The 27,891-nt window shown below is 39.6% G+C and overlaps 1 protein-coding gene across 1 annotated transcript; it reads right to left on the reverse strand.

Moving 5' to 3' along the window:
- Positions 1-178: 178 nt before the first annotated feature.
- Positions 179-27,811, reverse strand: LOC127789671 (protein mago nashi homolog). The gene is made up of 3 exons (XM_052318620.1): positions 27,539-27,811; positions 27,232-27,408; positions 179-531 (listed from the first exon to the last, which is right to left on the reverse strand). Exons 1-3 carry the CDS (start codon positions 27,761-27,763, stop codon positions 472-474), a joined length of 462 nt encoding a protein of 153 aa, XP_052174580.1. The 5' UTR covers positions 27,764-27,811; the 3' UTR covers positions 179-471.
- Positions 27,812-27,891: the final 80 nt, after the last annotated feature.

Genomic DNA, 27,891 nt, shown 5'->3' on the forward strand with positions numbered 1-27,891 from the left:
CCCCCTTTAGCAACCAAAATAACTCCCAACTTCCAAGAGACTACACAATCAATGTTCGAGAGAAGCTCACAACACAACCAACAGTCTGTAGATTCTTGTCCACACCCCCCCCCCCCCCCCCCCAAAAAAAAAATAAAATAATAATAATAAATAAAATAAAATAAAATAAAATAAAATATATATATAATAATAATAATAAACTCCCAAACAAATAACGTCTAAATCATACAAAAAGTACAGTTTGGGTTAGATTACAAAATAAGGATCTTGCACATGATAAAGTTCTGTTAAATTTAATTAGGATTTCCTCCAACATCGTGTACATGATATGAGCATCATCACTCCCATCCAAACCACACTGTGCGCACAAAATCCATTAAACCTAAGAAAATATCACCAAACCGGGAACATCGCAAAATCCTGTTCCGTACACAGCAAAACAGCCTTTGAGGGCAACATTCTGATCCACCTTTATATTGGTTTGATCTTGAAGTGAAGTGAGATAAGGGAGAACACAAAACATTTCAAATCCTGCAACACGGAAAGAGAAAAATGCACCTTAATATGGGATAGACAAGTAGGAACTAAAATAATTGACCATTGTGGGTTAAAATTGCACAGGCCCTGTCAAAAGTGAATTGCGTGTAGAGGTCAAACAAAGATATTAACACCTCAAATCAAAGCAGTTAAGGAACTAGAATAATATTTCATCATATGCATTGCTTGCATCCAAAAAACACAGCCAGGGCCTGACAAATAAAGAACAACGAAAAGTAAGCACATAAACATGTAGACAGATTGGTACGTGCATATTTGGTAGAACACGAAGATCCATCCACATAGACATTTAGAGAGGATAGAAGTAAGGGAGTAGTCTCTGCAAGTCAATGAAATTAGGCACAAGCATTCCCACTCTCAAGATTATCCTAACTCATAACCAAACACTTATTATGACACCTAAACGCTAGCTCAAGGAGAATTGCACTAGCCATTATATTTCCGAACACTGTAATGCAATTCGACGTCCATGTAATAGCATGAAACTCGCACTAACTTCCATATAATTGTGAAAATTCATTAAAGCAATTACAATCCCCTTGTCAAAAAAGCAAGCAAACAAATACCAAGAGTAAGGAAAAAATTATATTACAATCTGGTCAGTTTCTAATAAAATTACCTTTTTATTACCCATTCAGATCCTAAAAACTGAACCTTCACAAACATCCAAGCAGAACTTCTGTTTTTACATCAAAGCTTCTGTTGGCTCATAAATATGCAATTATAAGAGTGAGATTTTATTAAACAATTCCTTAGAAAAATGGGACCCTATTTCTAAGTGAATCCCAACAGAAATTAGCAATGTGCACATAGACCAGGATATCTATTACTGGACCAACTTTACTGGTTCCTTGATTTCTAATTTGCCTGCTTTGACAGAAAATGACTTCTATTGAACCTATTGAAATACAAGCATGAAAAGGTAGAAGAGTGATAGGTTTAACATGATGGAAATATGTCAGCATTTTTCTGCAAAAATGGTATTATAAATTTCTTGAAAAGCTACGCCATGAACACGTAATATGTCATCAAAAGAGGATAAAGGTTCAAGAAAATTATGGAACTCTGTATTAATTTTATGTGGCATCTTCCAATATGCTTTATGGACCTTTATTACTCAAAAGAGTATTTGAATGGTTTTCAATTGAGGCAAGATTCAATTGAAACTGGAGTTACTTCATAAGAAAGCATGATACAAGCTAGGGTTACTTGTACCATCATACGCTACATGGAGTATTCCAAAATTGTGAAATACTCATATAAAATATTTAACACTTGGAATAGGATAGCGGATATAGCATATGTGTCTGGAACAGGCACATGGCTAATCAAATATGGCTCAATAACATGTAGATTAGAAAATTATGAAAATATGTATAAAAAGCTCTATACTAATTTGTGTACACCTTTTTATTTTAAATAAATTGAAGAAATATCCAAAATTATAAAGTTTAGCCATGTCCTTGGACATGAGAACTAGGTGGATCCAACAATACGCACCTGTGTCAAGCTGGGTCCTTCCAAACAATGCAAAATCAACTCTTGGAAATGTTTATCAAGGCTTAGTAGGAAGTTGTGCATATTTCTATCAAGGTGAACTGAATTAGAGGAAACTATGGCAAACAAATTGGCTAGTACAGAAGTTGATTGTGAGCTAGCAAAGGGATGCATGCTGTGAATTGTGATAGGCATAAAGAATAGACCACTACATAGAGGTATCAAACAGGCGCAGGCCTTGGATTTTGAAATTGCTGCAACAAGAAGCCTAAAAAGACCCAAACAATCCAAATCTAGATCACTATTTATTCCGCCCCGCCCCGCCCCGCCCCGCCCCGCACCACCCCTTCCCCCCTTTTGCATCTCTCCAACTCTCACATTCTCATTCTCAATCAGCAATTCAACTTCTCACTTCAATTCTTAACTGTTTCACTAAAAATTCTTAACTTCATTATTTTGTGCTTTTTGTCTTTAAGAGAAATATTTTGATACACAATTTTGTATTTTTTAGTTATCATATTTACATTTTTTCTTATATTTATATATATATTTTTTATCATTGTTGCCTACCATAGTGTATCATCTTCTCAACCTCCCCATTCTAGTACACTAGTGCATTATATCTGCAACAGTGGAAAAGGACAGAGGGCACAATGTATACATGATGGTGCATATTGATCAGGATATCTGCTAAATTATATCCAAAAACATGAACAAAGAATCAGATAAGTCTTTCACGGAACCACCCAAACATAAAGTCAAACTACAATGAGTCCATCAATGACAAATTCACAGGAGGTAAATTGCATTGAACTTGCTAAATCTATTTATTGAATCAAAGCATACATTTGTTTTATCCGAAAATAACACATTTCGCTTTATATTCATAAAGCTTAATATCTTATATTTTCAAGAAATATAAATAAGGGCCAACAAAAGCAATGCAACTGTATTTATAATATAAAAAACAATTAATTGGTACATTGTCTTCTTTATAATCTAGAATTTCTCACTTTGGATATATGTGTCAGATCCAGAAGGATCTGGCAATTGTCAATTCTTATCTTTTCTAAAAGGAGAGAGATCATTGGTGAAACGAGAGAATTCTCGTGAAAGTGGGGGAGAGAGAGTTAGAGAATGGGAGAATTGAGAGGAAATAGAGGGAGAATCAGAGAGTTTTATTCAATTTTCAGATGCCTCCAATAGAAGGGTCGGCCTCAATTTATAGCCTTCCCGTACAAGTACATAGGTTCCCGCCAATTATCCATAACCGCCTATGTACTACATGCCTTAGCTCTACCCACGGACAACCATCTATTGCTCTAACTGGATTATGTTTTATTATAATATTTCTACTCTACTATCTCCCTCGTAAGTACATGACAATATACCCTCCCCCTGAGACATTTCTTGTCCTCAATAAATGGTTAGGAGGCTGGCTGCTCTCGAGAACTAAGTGAGCACGTCTAAGAGATACTCCCAAGTGTTGTTGTCTTGGGGCATGTTGGACCACCGGACGAGGACCTGTATGATTGGAGCTTCTTGTTGATAGACCACTCGTCTGTCTACAATGGCAGCTGGTTTTGGGGCAGGGCTGGTATCCATGGCTCCTTGTGGTAACTGAGAACTGGCTGGCTATGTCCCTATAGCTTTCTTCAACAACGAGACAAGAAACACTGGATAGATCTGTGTCCCTTGCGGTAATTGTAGTCTATAGGCCACATTACCCACCATAGACACAATAGGAAAAGGGCCAAAATACTTGGGGCTCAACTTGGAGACTAGGTCAGGGGATAATGACTTGAGATGGGGCCCTTTCAACTTCAAATAGACAATTTCTCGCGCACTGAACTCCCTTTCACTTCTACCCTTGTCAACCAATTTCTTCATCCGATTTTGAGCCATGGACAGGTCTTTTTAAAGCTATTTGAGGGTCTGTTGCCTCTTTTGCAAATGTTCATCCACGGCCGCCACATTTGTGGGACCTAGTAGGGCTAGCAATAGGGGTGGTTTGTAACCAAAGAAGGCCTCAAACGGTGGCATTTTAATGGCACTATGGTGGCTAGAGTTGTACCACCATTGTGCCACAGATATCCACTTGTGCCAACATTTCGAGTGTACGAAACACATGCATCTCAAGTAGGTCTCCAGGCATTGATTGACTCGTTTCGTCTGTCCATAAGTTTGGGGATGGTAGGCGAACGATAGGTTAAGATTAGCCCTCAAGGATTTCATCAAGGACTACCACAGGAGACTAGTAAACAACTTGTCCCTATCAGAAATTATAGTTTTTGGTATCCCATGCACCTTCACCACTTGATCTAAAAAAACTCAAGCCATTTCTTGTGCAGTGTAAGGATGCGTAAGATTTAGAACGTAGGCAAATTTGGTGAGCTGGTCCACCACTACAAATATGCAATCCTTCTCTTCAGATTTTGGCAATCCCTCAATAAAATCCATTGATACACTCTCTCATGCTTGCCCCGGTATTGGTAACGGTTGTAAGAGCCTTGGATAGGCCATCGTTTCATGCGTGCATCTTTTACACACATCACAAGCTAATACAAACTTCATCACCTCCTCTTTGAGCTTAGGCTAGCAAAATAATTGCTTCACCTTATAATAGGTATCTTGTACCCCCGAGTTGCCTCCAATTGGGGATTCATGTAGTGCCTATAGTATCTTCTTCTTCAACTTCGTGCAGCTTCCCACAAACCAGACTGCCTTTGAACCTCATCACCCCATTGGCCAGTGTATTACCTTCCTTCCTTGCGGGGTCAATTATTAATTGCTCCAAGAGGGACTTGGCCTACTCATCTCCCTCATAACTCTTGGCCACTTCCAGACACCACTCCAGAACTAAAGCTGAGATTGAAGCAATTGTTCCCTCTTCATGGCATTGAGATAGAGCATTTGTTACAATGTTCTCTTTCCCCCTCTTGTACTGAATGACATAATCTAGGCCCATCAATTTAGTCATTCCCTTTCTTTGCAAATGGGTGTGAAGTTTTTGTTGTAGTAGAAACTTCAAACTTTCGCGATCAGTCTTAATGATGAACCTACTCCCCTCCAGGTAGTGTCTCCACTTGTCTACTATAAAGATGACTGCTAACAATTCTTTTTGTAAAAATGTAGAAAATGGGGACAATGGATCCATACTTTATGGAATCCCACAAATTGAGGAAACATGGATACATGTAAACATGGGTTACATGTATCCATGTTTTGTGAGTTTTACTTTTCTATCTTTTGGTGCGTATATAAGATGATGTATGTATTAGATGGTGTGTGTGAAGAAATCATTGTATTCCATATTGTTTTGTTTGGTTATATGGTATCAGAGCCACCCGCAGCCACTGTCGATCTGCCATTGTTTTAGCAAACGAACCCACTGTTGCCATCAAGCACTAGGACCAAAAAAGACAAGAGTGTCTCTTATTTGTCATTCCAGCATCCGTTGTTTCCAAAAGCCGTGTGCATCTCCAACTTCCATCGTCCGTAGCCCATTGTCCACCATCGAAGTCTCAGATCTAGCTCGCACCTGTTTCAATTGTTTGTTTGTCTTCTGCGACCACTCTATCCCTCACTAGAATCCCATCCATCTCTGTCGTTACAACCACCAGCCACCACCATCAGATCCGCATCACCATTGCCCACGAACAAGGGGCAGCGTGGAAGTCGCGAATTTGGCCATGGGTGTCACTGACGACCGCTGCTAGAGAGATGGCCGGATCGTTGTTGGATCTTGTCTTCATTAGCATCGGTGGTCTTCTCACCAAATCTGTTCATCTTAGTGGCATTTAATTGAGCAGGTAGGGCGGAGACTTCCCAACTCCAAAGCACCGAAGCCTTCTTCGTCACCTTGCTCGCACCACCACTACCTTCAACATCGTTGGCCTCAGATCGGCCACCTTCTCCGTCGCCTTGCTCGCACCACCACCACCTTCACCATTGGTGACCTCAGATAGGCCACCCCTTTGGTGCCCAGCCGTTGTTGCTACTATCATGCACTGCCATGCGCCGCCCATCAAATTTGGGCGCCAATATTGTTTGTGTTTTGATCTCTCTCTCCAGTGCTCCATTCGCAATACTGTTACCACCGTTGGACTCGTCTCATTCAACCCATTTAGATCCTGGTAGTTTCGTCGCTATCTGTCGTCGCCGTCCAACTCAGTTTATTCTCCAGTGACTGCTAGTGGGATTTCTCCATTGTTGTAGACCATGTTTTAAGCAAATCCAGATCTGGGCCAAATCATTGCCAGATCTAGGTAAAATCCAACCCGCCCAATTATGACCCACTTCAGATTTGGTCAACTAGAGTTGACTCATTAGGCCAGATCCACCAGATAGAACCAGCTAACTCAGATTAAAAGACGAAGGATGATTGGATCTGCAATGTGCAGTCACTTACTAGTCAACAGATCATCGGTCCCTACCGCCACCATGTCCGGATGTTCCCTCCACATCTGGTTCCTTCAACAAAGAGTAGTTCAATCAACTCTTGACGTTGTTACTATCAAATTCGTTACCTGGTACACCTAATGGTTCTTTGGTACATTCAAGTATAACTCTTCTAACTCTGTCAAGTTCCTTTAAATCTGCTCCATGGATTATTGATTCAAGGGCATATGATCACATGACCAACTTGCCTAATCTTTTCGATTCATATACTCCTTGTTCAAGTAGTGAGAAAGTAAGGTTAGCAAAAACAATGGTTTTTCTTCTATTGCTGGCAAATACCTCATTAAAATCTCTAAAAGTATTGATCTTCAATCAGTACTTCATGTTCCTAAACTTACTTGTAATCTTTTGTCTATCAATAAACTCTTAAAATATTATAACTGCCACATTACCTTCTTTGATTCTTATTACCTATTTCAAGACTAGAACTCGGGGAAAACAATTGGTAGTGCTAGAGAGATAAACGGACTTTACTACTTCAATAAGGATTTCTTCGGTAATAAAAAAGCTCACGGATTAAGTAATAATAGTTCAATCTCTATTTCTGATCCAATAATGCAATGACATCTCAGGCTAAGTCATCCTAATTTTCCTTATTTAAGACACTTATTTCCTAAATTGTTTAAAGAAATGGATTGTTCTAAGTTTTAATGTGAAAGCTGTCATTTGTCTAAAGATCATCGAATTAAATTTGTTTCCAACCTTACCGTACTTCAAAACCATTCTATTTGATTCATAGTGAAGTTTGGAGACCCTCAAAGATAGCCACTTTATCTAGAAAAAGATGGTTTGTAACTTTTATCGATGATCATACTAGACTATGTTGGATTTACTTGCTTACCAAGAAATCCGAAGTGACCAGAGTTTTAAAGATTTATTTTACATGATCGAAGCCCAATTTCAAATAAAAATTTGTATTCTTCAGTCTGATAATGGAATAGAGTACTTCAAATGAATGTTTAGGGGATTTTTTGAAAGAAAAAAGATATTTTCCATCAATCAATATGTCGTGAAACTCTTCAGCAGAATGGCATAACTAAACGAAAAAAATAGACATTTACTTGAGATAACTAGGGCTATTATGTTTTTTATGAATGTCCCAAAATACCTCTAGGAAGATGTTGTTTTAATTGTCTGCTATCTAATCAATAGAATGCCGCCCAAGGCTGCGCCTAGTTTGTTTTAATTGAATTTCAGTTTAATTTATTTTAATTTTAGTATTTCTTGCAATATTTTAATCAAATCTAATCTTATTTCAAATTATACCTAAATAAAAGAAAACAATATATTCTGAAAAGCTGAATTCAAAGAGACTTAAAACAGAAGAAATCCCAAAAGTCTGCTGCTGTCCTCTCCTTTCCCTTCTATTCTATTCTCGACTATTCCTCTCCACGGCAATCACGGCACAGCTCCAAGACAACCAGAACTCCTCCCCCCTTCTTGGCTTTCCTCTCCCTCTTCAAACGGACGGCTGCAACGGCACAGCCCTCCTTTCTCGCTCGGCTCTCCTCTCCCTATTCAAACAGATAGGACAAGCTGCACAACCACTCTTCTTGGCTCTCCTCTCCCTCTTCAAACGGACAACACCCTTCTCGGCTATTCTTGCCCTCTTCAAACGGACAACACAGCTATAGCTGCTACACAACTTATCTCCCTTCTTGACTCTACTCTCTCTTCTTCAAACGGACAGCCGACAGCATAGCTATTAGCTACTAGCGGCTAGCCTACTGCATCATCTCCCTTCTCAGCATAGCTATTAGCAACGAGAAACAACAAACATCAAACAAAGGAAACAACAAACGGTTTCCAAGTATGTTCATTGTTGTCTCCTCTCTTTATTTATTTTCTAGTTTCAAGTTACAAGTTTCAACACAAAGGGCAGCAAGCCAGCTGCCAGCAACTGCTGATTTCTTATTGTTGTTGGATATTTATTTGTTCTTGGAGGAGTTATTTTATTACTCCTAAGTTCCTAACAGTTTATTACTATTCTATAAATAGAATAGTGGTCAGCAACTCTTAGTAGCATGAGTTGCATGGCTCCAATGACCCTTAGGCCTTAGCAATTCTGCCAATTCAATACTGTTCATAAATAGAACAGTGGTCAACGTCAACTGCATCAGCACTCAGCCCCATGAGCTACATAGCTGCAATGACAAATGACCCTTTGCGGTATTTTTTTTTTTCCTTAAGATGGTCTTTAGAGTGAGTGGTATTGTTGTTGACATGTTGTGTATCTTGCAAGAATCAAAAATTTAAAATGACATCCAATACTATTGATCCTAATCCTGATAGTAGATCTGCTGGTAGAAGAAAAGATCCAACATGGAAATATCATAGTTTGGTAAATCCCAATGACCTTAACACTTTCAAATGTAATTTTTGTGGGAAATTAACCAAAGGAGGTGTATACCGAGCCAAACAGCACCTTGCTGGAGGTTATAGGAATGCTGAAATTTGTTCAAAATGTCCTCCTCATGTTAGAGACGAAATTATAGAGTTTATGTCAAAAAAGAAAGGGAAGAATGACTTTGATGATATGCCAGATTTTGATGATATAGACACACTAGGAGATGATGTTGATGATGAAATGGACGTAGGGGCCTTCCAAAACCGTGGTAAAAGGCCTATGCAAGGACAAGCATCATCTATGCAACAAAAAAAACAAAGGCAACAGCAAAGAGGGCCTCTTGATTTGTTTTTATCTGCTAAACCTAAAGTGAGTAATCAAAAGGATGCAAAAGGAAAGCAAACTACAATAGAAAGTCATGTCAATAAAGAGTTGAGAGAGAATGCATGTGTTTGGTTTAGTAGATGGATGTATGAAGCTGGTATACCATTTAATGCAGTCAATTACCCTAGTTTTAAGCTAATGATGGAGGCTGTTGGGCGAGCTGGTCCAGGAATGAAATCCCCAAGTTTTTATGAGGTTAGAGTACCTTATCTTAAGAAAGAGGTGGAACACACAAAAGAAATTATGAAGAGTCATAGGGAGGAATGGGCAAGATATGGATGTACAATCATGTGTGATGGTTGGAAGGATAAACGAGATAGGTCTTTACTCAACTTTTTGGTAAATAGTCCGAAGGGGAGTGTGTTTATTGAATCTATTGATACATCTTCCTATGCTAAAGATGGAATGAAACTTTACCAATTGCTTGACCGATTTGTGGAGGAGATAGGAGAAGCAAATGTTGTTCAAGTTGTAACTGATAATGCTTCAGCGAATGTTCTAGCTGGTAAGTTTTACTTTTACTAATTTATTTTTTTCTTTTTAACTTTTACTGAAATTAAGGACTATTTTTTTCCTTGAATTAATGTCTTGCAGGAGAGTTCTTAATGACTAAGCACAAGAATTTGTATTGGACGCCGTGTGCTGCCCATTGTTTGGACTTGATGTTGGAGGACATTTTTAAAATTCCTAGACTTAAGAGCACATTTCAGAAGGCATGTTCAGTCAATGGGTACCTATATAGCTCTGCACAAGGATTAAATATGATGAGATCATTTACACAAAAAAGAGAGATGCTAAGACCTGGAAAAACAAAGTTTGCCACAGCTTTCCTCACCCTTTCAAGATTTCATAAACAAAAAGCTAATTTGAGGAAGATGTTCACTTCAGAAGAGTGGATTAACTCTAGATGTGCAAAGGAAACACGAGGTAAGCAAGCAGCTCAAACAGTGCTCCAGGAATCATTTTGGAAAAATATTCTTTTTGCTCTCAAGTAGAGATGGCAAAATGGGCCCAGCCCGACGGGCTGGCCCGTTGGGGCTCTGCCCGGGACCGGGCTAGGGCCAGCAGTTTGCTGGCCCATTTAAGGCCGGGCCGATTTGGCCCGGCCCGCTTGGCCTGGCGGGCCAAATGGTGGCGGGCCGGGCCGGCCCGCTTGGCCCGCCGGCCCATTAATCGCCCACAAACCCCCCACCCTCAGCCTCGCCTCTCGCCCTAACCCTCTGCCTCGCCCTCTATCATCCTCGCCCTCGCCCTCACCCTCACCCTTGTCTCGCCCTCTGTCGCCCTCGCCCTTACCCTCTGCCTCGCCCTCGCCCTTACCCTCTGCCTCGCCCTCGCCCTCGCCCTCACCCTCTGTCATCCTCACCCTCGCTCGCGCCCCTCGCCCTCGCCCTCGCCCCTCGCTCTCACCCTCCAGAAATTATGGTATCAAACAAAACAAAACAAAACAAAAAATTGGGTGGGCCCGTTTGGCCCGCGGGCCGGGCTAGGGCCAGCAATCTGCTGGCCCGTTTTTAAGCGGGCCGATTTGGCCTGGCCCGTTTTTAAGCGGGCCGATTTGGCCCGGCCCGCTTGGCCCACGGGCCACTTGGTGGCAGGCCAAGCCGGCCCGTTTGCCATCTCTACTCTCAAGGTGTCTGGGCCTCTTGTCAAGGTGCTTAGAGTAGTGGATAATGAGGACAAACCTGCTATGCCTTATATTTATGAGGCTATGGATAGGGCAAAAGAAGCCATTGCAAAATCTTTTGATGATGAGAGCAAATACAAGAAAATATTTGAAATCATTGATGAGAGATGGAATCTTCAGTTGCATCGTCCTTTACATGCAGCTGGATATTATTTGAATCCAGTATTTTTTTACTCAAATGAAAGTATTAGAGAAGACAACGAGGTTATTGAAGGGTTGTATGCTTGCATAGAGAGGCTGGTTCCCACCGCAGAAGTGCAAGACAAACTTTCGAAGGAGTTGAGCTTTTATAAGAATTCTGAAGGGTTATTTGGCAAATAAATATGTATTAGAGGAAGGAATCAATTATCACCAGGTAACACGGTTTTCTAAATTATCTAATTTAGATTAGAATTAGATCAATAATCTATATTTTTAATTGCTAATTTGTATGTGTTTTTCTCAGTTGAATGGTGGTCTCAATTTGGCACTGGAACCCCTAATTTGCAAAAGTTTGCCATGAAGATTTGTAGTCTCACTTGTAGCTCTTCAGGTTGTGAAAGAAATTGGAGTATCTTTGAGCATGTAAGCATTTCAATCTTATTAGTAATATTAAGTATTAACTAGATGATTTCTTATATCTTTTAACTTACTAATTCTAATTTAATTATTATGGCAGCTTCATAACAAAAAGAGAAACCGATTGGAGCAACGACGTCTTAATGATTTGGTATTTGTGAAGTATAATAGAGCTTTGAGACGTCGCTTCAATTTACGTAAATCAATAGATCCCATTTCCTTGGATGAAATTGATGAAAGTAATGAGTGGTTGCTTGGGACAATTGACCAACTTGATGATTCAAATAATGAACTTGTACACGAGGGCGATGATTTAACATGGGTTGATGTTTCTAGAGCTTCTGGTGTTGAAAAAGCTCACTATGCAACTAGATCAAATGCTCCAACTCTAAATTTGACAAAGAGTAGAAGAAGGGCTACTTCTACCTCAAATGCTCCAATTGAACCTGATGAAGATGAAGAGGAAGAGAGATATGATGTGGAAGAAGAGGATATTGGAGATGATGTTTCTGATGATGGGAATATGGAAATGTTAGATCTTGATGTTGACAATGAGGATGATTTTTAGATTATCTAATCTTAATTAGGATTTAAGATCTACAAACCTCTTTTGGATTTAATCTAATTTTAATTAAAGACTTTTTTTACAAATTTTTTGAACTTCCGTGATACTTATATTTTGGTTGCTGAAATATGTTTGGATTTGTTGTGCTGGAATTCACAGGTATGTAACTTGTTTTAATATTTATTTCTCTTAGTAGTTAGCATATGTTGAATTTTTTATTTTTTTTATAACATGCTTGTTAAAATATTATTAGAAGTTAGGACTTATTTTATACCTTTTTCTTTAACTAGGACATATATTTTTATTTTATTTTATTTTTATTAATTTGCGCCTAGTTCCACCAGGCTCACGCCTTGCCTTGCGCCTCAGGCTCCAAGACCCTTGTGCGCCTTAGTGCACCTTGCGCCTTTAATAACACTGAAAAGGAGATAATTTTCTGAAAATTTCCGAACCAATAGAAGAAGATAATCTTTTGAAAATTTATGAATCTCTCCCAAATATGTTTGATATGATTGACACTCCACTCTGATAAACGATCCAATGAAACTGGTGCTCCAAACAATAAAGAACATGATGCATATAGTTCACATGTGCCAAGCATAATGGAGTCGGAACTAAGGGGAGAATTACTGCAAACGAATCAGAGCAATTCAAAACCTGAGTTTCAGTTTTATATCAGAAGAAAATATTAGAGAAATGCTATTAATCCGAATATCCTTCAAATAACTGAGCAGTTGGCATCTTCGAATGATGGTCCTTCTTCCACTCAGGATAATTCTAAACTTACTCCTTTAAATTCTTCCTTAGTTGATTTGTCTAATCTTAATGTCCCCATTGCCACTAAAAAATGAGTAAAATCTTGTGCTAAACATCCTATTATCAAATACTTGTCATATCAAAAATTGTCCAATAGCCACAAGGTATTTCTTTCAAATATTTATAACTTACATGTACCAAGAACAATTTAGGATACTCTAGGTGATTTGAATTGGAAGCTAGCTATAAAGGAGGAGATGAATGCTCTTAAAAAAAACGGGACTTGTGAGATTGTGGAGCTACCGAGAGGCAAGACAACTGTAGGTTGTAAATGGGTCTTCACTATAAAATGTAAGGCAAATAGAAGCATAGAGAGGTATAAGGCAAGACTTGTTACCAAGGGCTTCACCCAAACATATGGCATCGATTATCAAGAGACCTTTGCTCCAGTGGTAAAGATAAACTCTATTCGATTCCTCCTCTCTCTTGTGATGGCCCAAGATTGGCCTCTACACCAACTCGATGTAAAGAATGTCTTTGGAGGAATAAGTGTATATGGACCTCCCACCTGGATTTGAGAAGAGCCTTGGTACCAACAAGGTATGCAGTCCAAAAAAATCCTTATATGGTCTAAAACAATCTCCAAGAGCGTGGTTTGAAAGATTTGGACAGGCGGTAAAAAGCTATGGTTATATTAAGAGTTAAGCGGACCACACAATGTTCTTCAAGCACTCTAATGACGATAAGAAAGCTATTTTAATTGTCTATGTGGATGAGATATAATAATGACTAATGATGACAGGGGAGAGGTTAAAGAACTTAAGAGGAAACTAGTATATGAGTTTGAGACCGAGGACTTGGGACCCCTAAAGTACTTCCTTGGGATGGAGTTTGCAAGATCTAAGGAGAGAATCTTTGTCAACTAACGTAAGTATATCCTAGATTTACTCACTGAAATTGGAATGCTCGGGTGTAAGATAGTTGAAACTCTCATCGAACCTAATTTGAAGCTACAACCTGTCAAAGCCAAATATGTGGTAGGAAAGGAGAAGTATCAAAGGCACAAGCAGAGTCATCTATTTATCCCACACTCGACCTAATATAGCATTTGCAGTAAGTGTAATAAGTCAGTTTATGCACTCACTAGGTTCACAACATTTTGAAATTGTCTACAGAATTCTAAGATACCTAAAGAGAACTCCAGGAAAAGATTTGCTCTTCAAAAAACATAGACATCTTCACATAGAGGCTTATGCAGACGTAGATTTGGCAAACAGTGTTATTGATAGAAGATCTACATCAAGATGCTACAACTTTGTGGGAGGTAATCTCGTCGGTTGGAGGAGCAAGAAACAAAACATGGTGGCCAAAAATAGTGTTGAAGCTGAATTTCGTTCAGTTGTCCACGGGATTTGTGAGATCATGTAAATAAAGAGACTTCCAGAGAACTTAAGGTCTCCATTTCCTTACCAGCTAAGGTTTACTGTGATAATAAAGATGCGATTTCCATTGCCCATAATCTAGTACTCTATTACAGGACAAAACATGTAGAGGTGGATAAGCACTTTATTAAGTAGAAATTTGATAATAGGGTAATTTGTATGCCCTACATTCCAACAGTTGATCAAGTTGTTGATGTTCTTACAAAGGAGTTACACAAAAATCAATTTGAAAAATTAGTGAGCAAGCTTGCTATGGAAGATATCTTCAAGCCAACTTGAGGGGGAGTGTAGAAATGTAGGAAATGGGGACAATGGATCGATACTTTATGGGATCCCACATATTGAGGAAACATGTATCCATGTTTCATGGGTTACATGTATCCATGTTTTATGGGTTTTACTTTTCTATCTTTTGGTGTGTGTATAAGATGTATGTAGATTAGATGGTGTGTGAAGATATCATTGTATTCCACATTGTTTTGTTTGGTTATACTTTCTTATATATGTTGAACCCCATATGTCTTGGGGCTAAAGCTTGACTTATAAAGGCTAAGGGTCTACCCTCTTGCATGAGGACTGCCCCTATACCCATCCCACTTGCATTAGTCTCCACCACAAACGTCTTAGTAAAATCCGATAGGCCTAGTACTAAGGTTTCACTCATGGCTTTCTTCAATGATTCAAAGGCTGCCTCAGCCTTTTGATCCCACACAAAGCTGTCTTTCTTTAACAAATATGTGAGTGGCTTGCTAATTCCTCCATACCCCTTCACAAACCTCCTATAATAGCCGGTCAGCCCCAAAAAACCCCTCAAGGCCTTAATAGTTGTAGGCCTCGGCCAATTGGTCATGGTTGCTACTAGGGGTGTTCAAAAAAACCAGTGCACTGCGGAAACCGGCCAAACCAAACTAATCCGATCGGTTTTTTTTTTTTTTGCAGTCGAAAACGGTTTGGATTCTGTCCAAACCGCGCGGTTTGCGGTTTGGACAGTTTGCGGTTCGGTTTTAAAACGAATCGCCCAAGAAAATAAAAAAAAAATTATAAAAAAATTATTATTATAAAAATCTAATAATTGGCAGCCTATCCTATTTATTTTTTACACTATTTTGTCTTTATTTTTTGCTCCTATTTATTTACATTTAATTGTCTTTATTTATCAATATTTGTGTCTTTATTTACCATTTTTAAGTATCTTTTTTAGTGATTTTAAATAGCATTTCAAACCGTGATAAACCGCACCAAACCAAACCGCGATCTGGTTTGGTTGAAAAACCGCACTAGCGGTTTGGCGTGCTGAAAATGATTCAGACCGGCCAAACCGCACCGCGAACACCCCTAGTTGCTACCTTCTTGGGATCCATACCCACCCCTAGGCCCAATATGATATACCCCAAATATTCCACTTGGCCATGTGCGAAGGCACACTTTGATCTCTTAATATACAACCGATCGAGTTTAAGAATCTCAAATATAGACCTCAAATGTTTTAGATGGAGGTCAAAGGTTGGGCTATATATCAAAACATCGTCAAAGAACACGAGTATGAAGTCTCTAAGGAATGGTTCAAAAATCCGATTCATTAGTGATTGGAAAGTAGCTGATGCATTCATTACGCCAAAGGGCATGACAAGAAATTCATAATGACCATGGTGGGTTCTAAATGTGGTTTTAGGTATGTCAAGGGGTTCATCCAAATTTGGTAATAACCGGATCTTAGGTCAAGCTTAGAAAAAATGGTGGCATGTTTTAACTCATCTAGCAAGTCTTCAAGGAGTGGGATGGGAAATTTGTTCTTGATGGTTATTTCATTTAGCTAACGGTAATCAATGCAAAACTGTCAGGAACCATCTTTTTTCTTTACCAACAGCACTGGGGATGCAAAAGGGTTGTGATTGGGCCTTTTGAGTGATTTGTGGAGTATCTCCTAAACCAATTTTTCTATTTATCTCTTTTGGTTAGGAGGGTATCGGTAGGCACGAATGTTAACAAGGTTTGTGTTGGATTTAAGGTTGATTGTGTGGTTAATGGATCTGGTTGGGGGTAAGGAATGAGGCTCTACAAAAAGATTCTCAAATTCAGCTAGTAGCATATTAAGTAGATTAAAGTAGTATACCTCATTGTCAGATTGTAGGGGGTTGCTAATGGTCAACATAAACTCCCCTTTTATTTCCAGCTCCTCCTCTCTTCCTTCAATGGCTTGGATAGAGAACAGCTGAGCCACCTGATTCATCTTGTGTTTGAATAACTTATGTAGTCTCCTGCCCGTGATCATCTTACAAATCCCCGACTCCTTGCTCCCTATCAGTGTCATCTTCCTACCCTCTTTCTCGAAAGTCACCTCCATTTTGTTAAAGTCAAAGCAAATTGGGCTGACATGTTTCATCCAATCAACCTCTAACACCACATCACACCCTCCTAATTTTAGGAGGCCTCAAATCAGCCTCAAACCCCTCTCCTTGCATCTCCCAACAGACATTGGTACATTGCTCATGACATTATTACCATTGACTACTATCACTATCAATGGTTGGATAGGGGTTAAGGGGCATTTCAATCTTCTAGCCGTTCCCTCATCCAAAAAACTGTGGGTGCTCCCACTATCAATGAGGATCATCAATCTATTCTCTTCCACCTTTTCCTCTACTTTGATTATCTTGCTATTAGTTAATCCCTTCAAAAGGAATATCTCCCCACTGTCCTCATCTTTCTCTTCTTGGGGTTGGGATGTTTCTCCCTCCTCAGCTATACCTCCTTCTTCTCCTTCCAACAACAAGAGTTGTTTCCTACATTGGTGGTCGGGGAAATATTTATCCCCACACTAGAAACAAAGGCCAGCTTGCCTCCTTCGTTCCATGGTTTTCCCACCGTGGTTTGTGGGGGCAAGTAAAGCCAAATTCTTCATTCTGAGATATCCCCTTCCCAACTCTTTGGCATAACTCTTACCTGGCAATAGATTCCCTGGGACAACACTCTTAGTTATTGTTAAGTTTTGGAAAAAAAATAACCTTACTGTCTCACAACCTTTTTATTCACAAGAAAATCTTGATTTATACAAGCTTCGTTACAAAATTAGGAAACAACTAACTTTAGGAAAGAGTCCTAGGATCTATACAATTTAGGATACAACCAAGATAGAAAACATAAACTAATCTAGAAGATACAATTTTACTTTTAGGAAACAATATATACAGTCAATCAATCTAGGAAACATATATAATCAATCACCAATCAATCATCAATCATCAATTAATCATTCACCAATCAATGATTGAATCATTCATCCATATCAACTGCCATCTTTCCCAATACAAAAACATTACTCTTGCTGATGTTTCTTGTTACTTAGGGAAACCCTAGCTGCTGACACTCCCCCTCAAGATTGAGCGTGTATATCTTGCATCCCAATCTTGCTTATCATCCTGTTAAACACTGGTGAAGGCAGGCCCTTAGTTAGCATGTCTACTAACTGATCTTGTGATGAGATGTATGGTGTGCATATCAGCCCACTATCCAATTTCTCCTTGATAAAATGCCTATCTACTTCAATGTGCTTTGTCCTGTCATGTTGAATAGGATTATGAGAGATACTGATTGCTGATTTGTTATCGCAGTAGAGTTTCATAAGCGTAGTCCACCCAATCTTGAGATCATTTAGAAGAATTTTTAACCACAATAATTCACACATACCTAGAGCCATGGAACGAAATTTTGCTTCAGCACTTGACCTAGCCATCACATTTTATTTTTTACTCCTCCATGTTACCAAATTGCCTCCCAACATAGTACAATATCCGGAAGTAAATCTTCTATCTACAACAGAGCCTACATAGTCTGCATCTGTGTAGGCCTCAAGGGTCATAGCTTCTCCCTTTTTGAACAAAATGCCTCTTCCAGGTGCTCTTTTTAAATAGTGAAGTATTCGATACATAGCTTTAAGATGGACTTCCCTTGGGTTATGCATGAATTGACTAACCACCCCCACAGCATAAGCTATATCTGGCCGAGTATGGGCCAAATATATCAGCTTTCCAACCAGCCTTTGGTATACTCCCTTGTCAACCTTATCTCCTTCTAGAGCTTCTCCCAACTTATGATTTGGGTCAATGGGAGTGTCACTTGCTTTGCAACCTAGCAATCCGGTCTCCTTTAAAAGGTCTACCATGTATTTTTGCTGAGATATGAATATGCCCTCTTTAGAATGAGCCACCTCTATTCCCAAGAAATATTTTAATCTCCCCAAATCTTTGATTTCAAACTCCTTTAATAAGCACTCTTTTAATTGAGCCATCTCTTCTTTGTCATTGCCGGTAACAACAATATTATCTACATACACAATTAACACAATTACACCCCCTGTGGTCGAATGTTGAATAAAAAGAGTATGGTCTCCTTAGCTTTGTCTATAGCCCATGCCAAGCATAACACTCGTGAATCTCCCAAACCAAGCCCGTGGGGACTGTTTCAGTCCATACAGGACTTTTTTTAATTTGCATACAACCGACCCTTGTGTGGTTACTTCATAACCTGGTGGTATTTCCATATATACCTCCTCCTCTAGGTTGCCATGTAAAAATGCATTTTTCACGTCAAACTGATGCAATGGCCAACCTAGATTAGCAGCTAACGAAAAAAGGACTCTAACTGTATTTAGTTTAGCCACCGGTGCAAAAGTGTCCAAATAGTCTACCCCATACACTTGTGTATATCCCTTGACAACCAATCTTGCTTTGTACCAATCTAGAGATCCATCGAACCTATATTTCACAGTATAGAGCCATTTACAACCCACTGGATGTTTTCTTTTAGGCAATTTTACCACTTCCCAGGTCTGGTTTTTTTCCAAGGCTGTCATCTCAACTTCCATGGCATCCTTCCAATTCTTATTCCCTATAACTTCAGAAAAACTTTTTGGAATAGGGATGGTATGTAGGCTGGTAAGAAAGGCTTTATGGGTAGGAGACAACTTAGAAAAGGAAAGAAATAGGTGTAATGGATGTTTGGTACAAGTTCTTTTCCCTTTTCTTAGAGCAATGGGCTAATCAAGGTCATAGGTTTCTGGTTGGACAACAGCTTCAGCAGGTTTTATAGAGCTCAATTGAGTCATATCGAGAGAATTGGTTGCGGGAATACCTGGTGATGACTCTGAAATGGCAGGATTGTCAGTGTTATTCCCGCTTGTAGAGATTGTAAGACTAGGACTTGTAGAGGATGCAGGTGCTTGCATAGGACTAGATTCAGTTTTCTTCCTCCTTGAGTATACCTGCATAGGCCAAGGAGTAGAAGGTAAAGCTTTCTCAGGTGTCATGTTTGTCGAGTCCTTCCACTTAGGAGATGGGTTCAAGGATAGGAGATTAGGGTCAGGAAGAAAAGAGGAATCCCTATTAATCGAGGTCTGATTTTGTTCTAAAATAGTTGATGATCTGAAGTACGACTCATTTTCAACAAAGGTAACATCAGCAGATACAAAATATTTCTTTGAAGGATGATGATAGCATCGATAGCCTTTTTGTGTAGATGAATATCCAATAAATACACATTTTAAGGCACGAGGATCTAATTTCCCTCTATTGGCTGTTAGAATATGAACATAGGCCATGCACCCAAATATCTTGGGCTGCCAATTACTAGTCACATGGAAGTCAGGAAAATGACTCATCAATAGTTGAATAGGACTTTGAGATTCTAGGGTTTTAGATGGTAATCTGTTGATAAGAGTTGTGGCAATTAGGGCTGCTTCTCCCCAATAATGTTGAGGGACATTATGGTGAAAAAGAAGTGTTTGAATAACAACTAGAAGATGACTATTTTTCCTCTCAGCCACCCCATTTTGTTGAGGGGTGTAAGGACAAGAAGACTCATGAATAGGGGTGTTCGCGATGCAGTTTGGCCGGTCTGAATCATTTTCAGCACGCCAAACTGCTAGTGCGGTTTTTCAACCAAACCAGACCGCGGTCTGGTTTGGGTTCGGCCAAACTGCACCAAATGCGGTCTGGTTTGGTGCGGTTTACCGCGGTTTGAAATGCTATTTAAAATCACTAAAAAAAATATTTAAAAATGGTAAATAAATACACAAATATTGATAAATAAAGACAATTAAATGTAAATAAATAGGAGCAAAAAATAAAGACAAAATAGTGTAAAAAATAAATAGGATAGGCTGCCAATTATTAGATTTTTATAATAATAATTTTTTTATAATTTTTTTTATTATTTTCTTGGGCGATTCGGTTTAAAACCGAACCGCAAACTATCCAAACCGCAAACCGCGCGGTTTGGACAGAATCCAAATCGTTTTCGACCGCAAAAAAAAAAAAAACCGATCAGATCAGTTTGGTTCGGTTCGGTTTGGCCAGTTTCCGCAGTGCATCGGTTTTTTTGAACACCCCTACTCATGAATAATACCTTTTTGTTGAAAAAAAGCGAATAGAGTGTGATTGAAGAAATCTCTAACATTATCAAATCTAAACCGCTTTACATTTACCCCAAACTAAGTCTTAACCATGTTGTAAAAATTAGGGAAAACATGGCTTACTTCTGACTTGGCTTTCAACAAATATAACCACACCACTCTAATACAATCATCAACAAATAAGACAAACCATCTTGCCCCAGAAATATTAGGAACACTTGATGGACCCCAAATGTCACCATGGATTAAAGAGAAGGGGAAATCAGTCCTTTTATTAGAAAGAGGGTAATAAAAGGAGGGAAAGAAACCCTTTTATGTTTGGCAAGTTCACAATCAGCACAATGAAAGTGACTAAAATCCAGACCTTTAGCTAAATTAGGAAACATTAATTTGAGAGTAAGAAATGCGGGATGACCCATTCTATAATGCTGTAACCACATCTCATCCTCGTTGGATTGAGCTAGGCATGACATAAGAGGAAGAGACTCCTTCTTGTCCGGCCCTACTGATTCCTCGAGGTAATAAAGCCCCTCTCTAGCCCTAGCAAGCCCAATCATCCTCTTCTTGCCCTGTTCCTATATCTCACAAACATTGGAATAAAAAGATATACTACAATTAGTATTCTCAATACGTTTTTGAACAGATATAAGATTAGGAAATAATTTGGGAACATGAAGGACATTCTTGAGGGTTAGGTGATCATTGAGAAGAATATCCTTGACCAACAACAGTAATGAGTGAGCCATCTGCCATTGTAATTTTTCTAGAGCTAGGAGAAGGATTATAGGAAGTAAACAATTGTGGATGGGATGTCATCTGGTTTGAAGCACCCGAGTCTAGGATCCAACAATGTTGGTGTAAAGTTTCTGAAGCATGTAGGGAAAAAGTGAAGGAAGCAATACCTGTGAGAGCAAGAGAGCTACCTTTCTCTGCCTTTTTGTCTAGAGATCCTAGAAAAATTTTTAGTCTTTCAATTTCTACCTTGTTGAGTTCAAGAGACTCTCCCCCATGCTCCAATCCTCTCAATTCCAGTTGTTGCTAATTGTGGGCTGCTGCTATATGCACTTGACTCCTTGCTGGTCCTCCTTTGGATGGCTTTCCATGGAGCTTCCAGCACTTCTCTATGGTGTGCCTAGGTTTTTTACAAAAGGTACACCATAAAGAATCCCTATCCACTGGTTTCTTTTCATCCCTAGGGCCTTTGTTTTGATTATGAGTTTTTAAAGACACTAGGGCAGAACTTTCACCGGAGATAACTTCTAGCATCACACCCCTTCTCCATTCTTCTACCCTTATTAAGGAGATTACCTCATTCAAGGAAGGTAAATCCTCCTTGTCAAGAATCTGCACTATGACCGCATCAAATTCATTGTTGAGGCCGGCCAAGAAGTCATATATCTGCTCATTTTCAACAAATCTCTTATGGAGTGCAACATCCTCACTACATTTCATCTTCAAACATTGGTAGTGATCTAGCTCCTGCCATAGAGTTTGCAACATATTTGCGTACTCCGTGATGGTCTTCGAGCCTTGTTTGGTTGCTGCCACCCTTGCCCGTATTTCGTAGATTTGGGTTGCATCTTTAACCTTGGAATAGGTCAAGTTTATGGCCTCCCAAATATCCTTGGTTGTGGTCAAAAACATGACAGTGTCACTGATCTCTAGAATCATGGAATTCCAGAGCCAGGACATTACCAAGGAATCTTCCTCGTCCCATGTTACGAATGTTGGATCACCTTCTTTTGGGCCCGTTCCTAACAAATGGCTAAGCTTCCCCTTCCCTTTACGAAAGGTTCGAATCAGCTGTGACCACTTTAGGTAGTTTTTCCCATTCAAACAAAAAGCTGACTGCAATTCTCCTCCCAAGGCCCCATTTTGAGTTCCAGCAATTGGAACTTCTGAGGTATGGCAGGAATTGGTTGTATCGAATGTAGGTTCTTGGACGAAAGACATCTCTTGACCAAGGTTTAGATGACCAACAAAAGGTGAGAAGACTGGTAAGGATAGGCTTTGTAGATCCCAGAGAATTGTAGAACAAAAACAATCCCTAGGGCTCTGATACTATGTTAAGTTTTGGAAAAAAATAACCTTACTGTCTCACAACCTTTTTATTCACAAGAAAAGCTTGATTTATACAAGCTTCGTTACAAAATTAAGAAACAACTAACTTTAGGAAAGAATCCTAGGATCTATACAATTTAGGATACAACCAAGATAGGAAACATAAACTAATCTAAAAGATACAATTTTATTTTTAGGAAACAATATATACAGTCAATCAATCTAAAAAACATATATAATCAATCACCAATCAATCAATCATCAATTAATCAATCACCAATCAATGATTGAATCATTCATCCATATCAGCTGCCATCTTTCCCAATATAGAAACATTATTCTTGCTGTTGTTTCTTATTACTTAGGGAAACCCTAGCTGTTGACAATTATCATCCTCTGCTTCTTCATCAGTGCTTCCACCGTTAGTTCATGAAGCCTGGCACTATCAATAGCATGCTTGAGAGTTCGAGGCTGAAACACCTTCATCATTAGCCTCAACTCCTCGTTCAAGCTGCTTATGAAGCTTGAAACAAAGTAGGCCTCCGTCAAATAGGGGTTGTGATTGAGCATCAGGGCCTTGAGCTCTTCAAACTTTAATTGGTACTCCATCACCGTCCCAACCTCCCTAATTTTGTTGAATTCCTCGACCACGTCCGATGAGCTCCGATCCCCGAAACTCTCACAAAATTCTTCTACAAAATCCTCCCATCTGCAATCCTTCCAAACCTTGGTCCACCCTTGATACCAAGCATCCCCTGCATCATTAAGGTATGATGCAGCTATAGCCACCTTTTGCCTCTCTACTACCCCATACCACTTGAACATTCGCTCACACCTTCTGGTCCACCATGGACTCACTCCATCAAACAATGGGACCTCCAAATGCAGCATGGGTAAACCATGCTGATTTTGTCCTACTCGCGCCTCTGGTCGCCGTTCCCAACCATTCTCACCCGACTCTCCATGATCTTCCCCACCCATTGAGGTCCCAATTGTCCCCTCATGCCTTCCCCTGCCTTGCAGAATTGGATCTGATCTGCCCTGCCCTACCAAGATCGGTTATGCTCTCCCCCTTGGAGGGAAGTCAGGTGAGATATTCACCTGGTTTTGCTGTGCAAACATTATCATGAACCCCTGAAGCTCTTCCCGCAGTTGCGTCATTGCCACATCCAACTTCATGTCGATAAGCATAATTGCTTTGTGGTTCTGATTGGATCCCAATTCCAATTGATCCACTCGCGCTTGCAGATACCAAGATCGGTTATGCTCTCCCCCTTGGAGGGAAGTCAGGTGAGATATTCACCTGGTTTTGCTGTGCAAACATTATCATGAACCCCTGAAGCTCTTCCCGCAGTTGCGTCATTGCCACATCCAACTTCATGTCGATAAGCATAATTGCTTTGTGGTTCTGATTGGATCCCAATTCCAATTGATCCACTCGCGCTTGCAGATCACTCGTCGTGGATCCACATTGTTGCACCTACACTTCCAAGTTCTTCATTCTCGTACCTTTAGCCATTGTCGTCTCCTTCGATCGCGCAGCCAAGGATCGGCTTTGATACCAAAATTGTTAGATCCGAAAGGATCTGGTAATTGTCAATTCTTATCTCTTTCGAAAAGAGAGAGAGAGAGAGAGATCACCAGTGAAACGAGAGAATTCTCATGAAAGTGAGGGAGAGAGAGAGAGTTAAAGAGCATAGAGAATGAGAGAATTGAGAGGGAAATGGAGGGAGAATCAAAGAGTTTCATTCAATTTCTAGATGCCTCCAATAGAAGGGTCGGCCTCAATTTATAGCCTTCCCGTACAAGTACATAGGTTCTCGCCAATTATCCACAATCGCCTATGTTACTAACGCCTTAGCTCTACCCGCGTACAACCATCTATTGCTCTTAACTAAATTCTATTTTATTACAATATTTCTACTCTATTATCTCCCTCGTAGGTACATGACAATATGATTAACCAATACTAATATTCATTATATGAGTGTAACAAGACATTGTATCTATTGTGGCCCACTATAGCATGAGCCCATTGTCAAACAAGCCGCACCAAAAGATCTACTAAAGCCTAGGAGGGAGGGAGAGCCAAAGCAATCACTATAGCGATAGAGACAAAGCAAGACCATTGAAAAAATAAAGCATTGAACATTATCTATGACATTTTTTTGGCAACAACCATTAAGAATCCCAATTTATAGTAAACAGGTTAAGCCAATACTAGTGCCTAAAAAGGGCATCCCCAATGCAAAAGTTTCAAGAAAGGCAAACAACGATTAACACAGTGATTGACCTGAATGCAGTGTTCTAAAACATGCTAGGCGCTAGTCGGGCGCCAAACGGAGCCTAGGAAAAATGCTTCTTCTGTTTTTTTAACTTTTTGATGTTATTTTCAAATAAATCAAAGTTAGAAAGACAAGTGAAACAATGAAATTAAGTCTGAGAAAACAAACTATTAGATTAGTTCTAGCCTAGGTTTAAGAAGCCTGACCTTCTTTTTTCTTCTTTTTTTTTTCCTGGGTATTGAATAATTGACATTGAATTAAAATAGACAACTAGCTAACGACTTTATGAAACATTAACATTGATTATTAAGTTTAGGGTTTAGACTTTGTGAAACACAGCTTATAAGAATTACAAACAATAGAATCAAACAAAGACAGAACAAAAATAACAAAGCCGACAACAAAATACAACACAGACAAATAAGAAAGATGAACGAGAGCAAAATAACAAAGCGTGTGCACGATTGCTTTTGTTTTTGTTGCAACAGCAAGCAGCTGCTATAGCAACACTTGCTGCTTGCTGCAACAACTGCAGCAAGTAGCAATTTTTTGTACCGAAGGAAGAAGAATTGCAAACCTAGATGATAGTCATACGTATCGGAGGAAAAAGAGTGAGAACCAGCAAGGAGAGAACAACAAAGAGAAGATTGGCGACAGCGACGAGAGAGAGAAAGCAACATGTCCACGAGAGAAAGAAAGCGACAAGTCCACGAGAGACAACTTAGGCGGCGCGCGACGAGAGAGAGAACGGGAAAGTGACGAGAGAAAGGGAAAACGACAGTGACGATAGAAAGGGAAAGCGACAAGAGACAAAAGGGAAATGGGAAATATCGAACAACTCAATATTAGCATACACGAACGTTTGGGCGGCCCAGGTGACGCTCGGGCGTGATTAATCGGGCCCGATTCCTAGGGGTGCCGATTTGGAAGTATTTGCAGCAGCCAGGGGCTGCCTAACGCCTCAGCAATGCCGCCTTTTAGAACACTGCCTAAATGGCAATTAGGTCTTGCCTAGATGTTCATATTTGTGATATAGATGCAAATATTATTTCAAGAAAGGCAAAAACAAGTAGGAATAAAGACAAGCAAAGAGAGTGGTCTGAGAGTGCATAAAATGACAGGTTTCAATGAAAACGATCTGCCTAGCCTTCCAAGCTTCTCCTGCCTACCTAAATACCTATCTACAAACAAATATTTCTACAGCAATCAATGCACTGAGGTTTGTCATTCTTTCTGTTAGGATTAAGAGCTCTTAGAAATTCAATCAATACTTCTTGTTTGCCAAATCTCTCAACACTCCTCACCCGAAATCAACCCACAACAGAAAAATATAAACTGGAAATAAAATAACAAAATTAAACAAAGAAATAATGAAAGAGATACAACCAAACCAAACAGTAGACGCAAGATATATCCTAGTTTGAACTGATCAAAGATCAATCCTACATCCAACTGCAAATCCCAAAAGCAATCCACTAGAAACAAGAGAAAACAGTTTACAAGAACCCTCCACTCTCTATCACACAAATACACTGCTCTCTCACAGAGATTACAAAGACTCCCCCACTCTCAAAGCCTTTTCTCTCTTCTCAGCAATTTCAGTCATATTCAGAGACAGAATTGAATGAATGATTTGTTCCATCCGACTACCTAGCCATCACCTCCTATTTATATACCATAGGGGCGTTAATTACAAAGTCTAATATTTAGCCTACACAAAGACTAAAATAACCCTCATAATAAAACATCTAAGTTATCTACATTCTAACTTAGAATTCCAGTCACATTCACTCGCCTCAAAATAAGGGATCTGCTGTTCTCTTATCTTCTAGACAGAATCCTCAATGCAAAAACCCAACACTTTCTTATCTTCTATCCAGGTTTGGGTAAATCCAGGGAGTTTTTAGGTATTAATTAAGTTTATTCCCGTATACACTGTTAATTGAATTAGATAAAAGTCTTATTTTCCTTTATATCGATCAATTTTTCACAACTCATTTGCATCTTATCTTCTTGTGTATATAATAGGGCTTATCCACCAATCTTGGGCATTTAGACCTCAGTCGTCAGGCAGCAAAAGCATTAACACTATGGCCCTTCGTAAGACTAACATTTGAGAAAGATTTGAGACTTGCTACATCCCTATAACTTATATTTGTCTATGAGCATGCAAGCACGTGATAACTTGGACTTCGGATTATCAAAGAAACCTCAGACTGACCTGAACGAGATAGTAGAAGATGCGAAGGCCTTCTGGATCTTTGCTGGATTGGACATCCATAAGTGACCCAATCTTCGAAGTAGTAAACGAAATATGTTCATTCCCCATCACAATCTCGAGCTCTTGCCGACCCACACGGTCCGGTTCGGGCCAGTTGTTATCATCTTCCTTCATTATCTACACCAAAAAAATTAACTATTCACTTCATAAATACACAATAACAATATATAACATAGGTTGAATCGAAAATTCACAAAACAGAAAAAACAACCCTAAATTGGCGTAGATAGAAGAGAGAGTGAAAGACCTCACTATCGGCGACGATACGGCGGCACTCGCGGAGAACGGCGGGGGTGAGGAACACCTCCTTACGGATCATGGTGTCGTTCTTGTAATTGGAATTGTTGGCGTAGCGGAGCTTGCCATCTGGCCGGAACTCGAACTCTAAGAACTCGTGCCCGAACTTCCCCTTGTGCCCTACGTAGTAGCGCAGATAGAACTCGCCATTCTCCTCTTCCATGGCCGCTGCCATCTCTCCCTCTCCCTCTCTCTATCTCTCTCTCTCCCTCCGAACGAACAAAGAACCCTAATTTCTGATGTGCCAATTTCTAGACATGGAAGAGACAGCGCGTTCCCTCGGTAATTTGCAACTTGGAGGGT

This window comes from Diospyros lotus, chromosome 1, assembly GCF_014633365.1.
Source record: "Diospyros lotus cultivar Yz01 chromosome 1, ASM1463336v1, whole genome shotgun sequence".
Taxonomy (NCBI): domain Eukaryota; kingdom Viridiplantae; phylum Streptophyta; class Magnoliopsida; order Ericales; family Ebenaceae; genus Diospyros; species Diospyros lotus.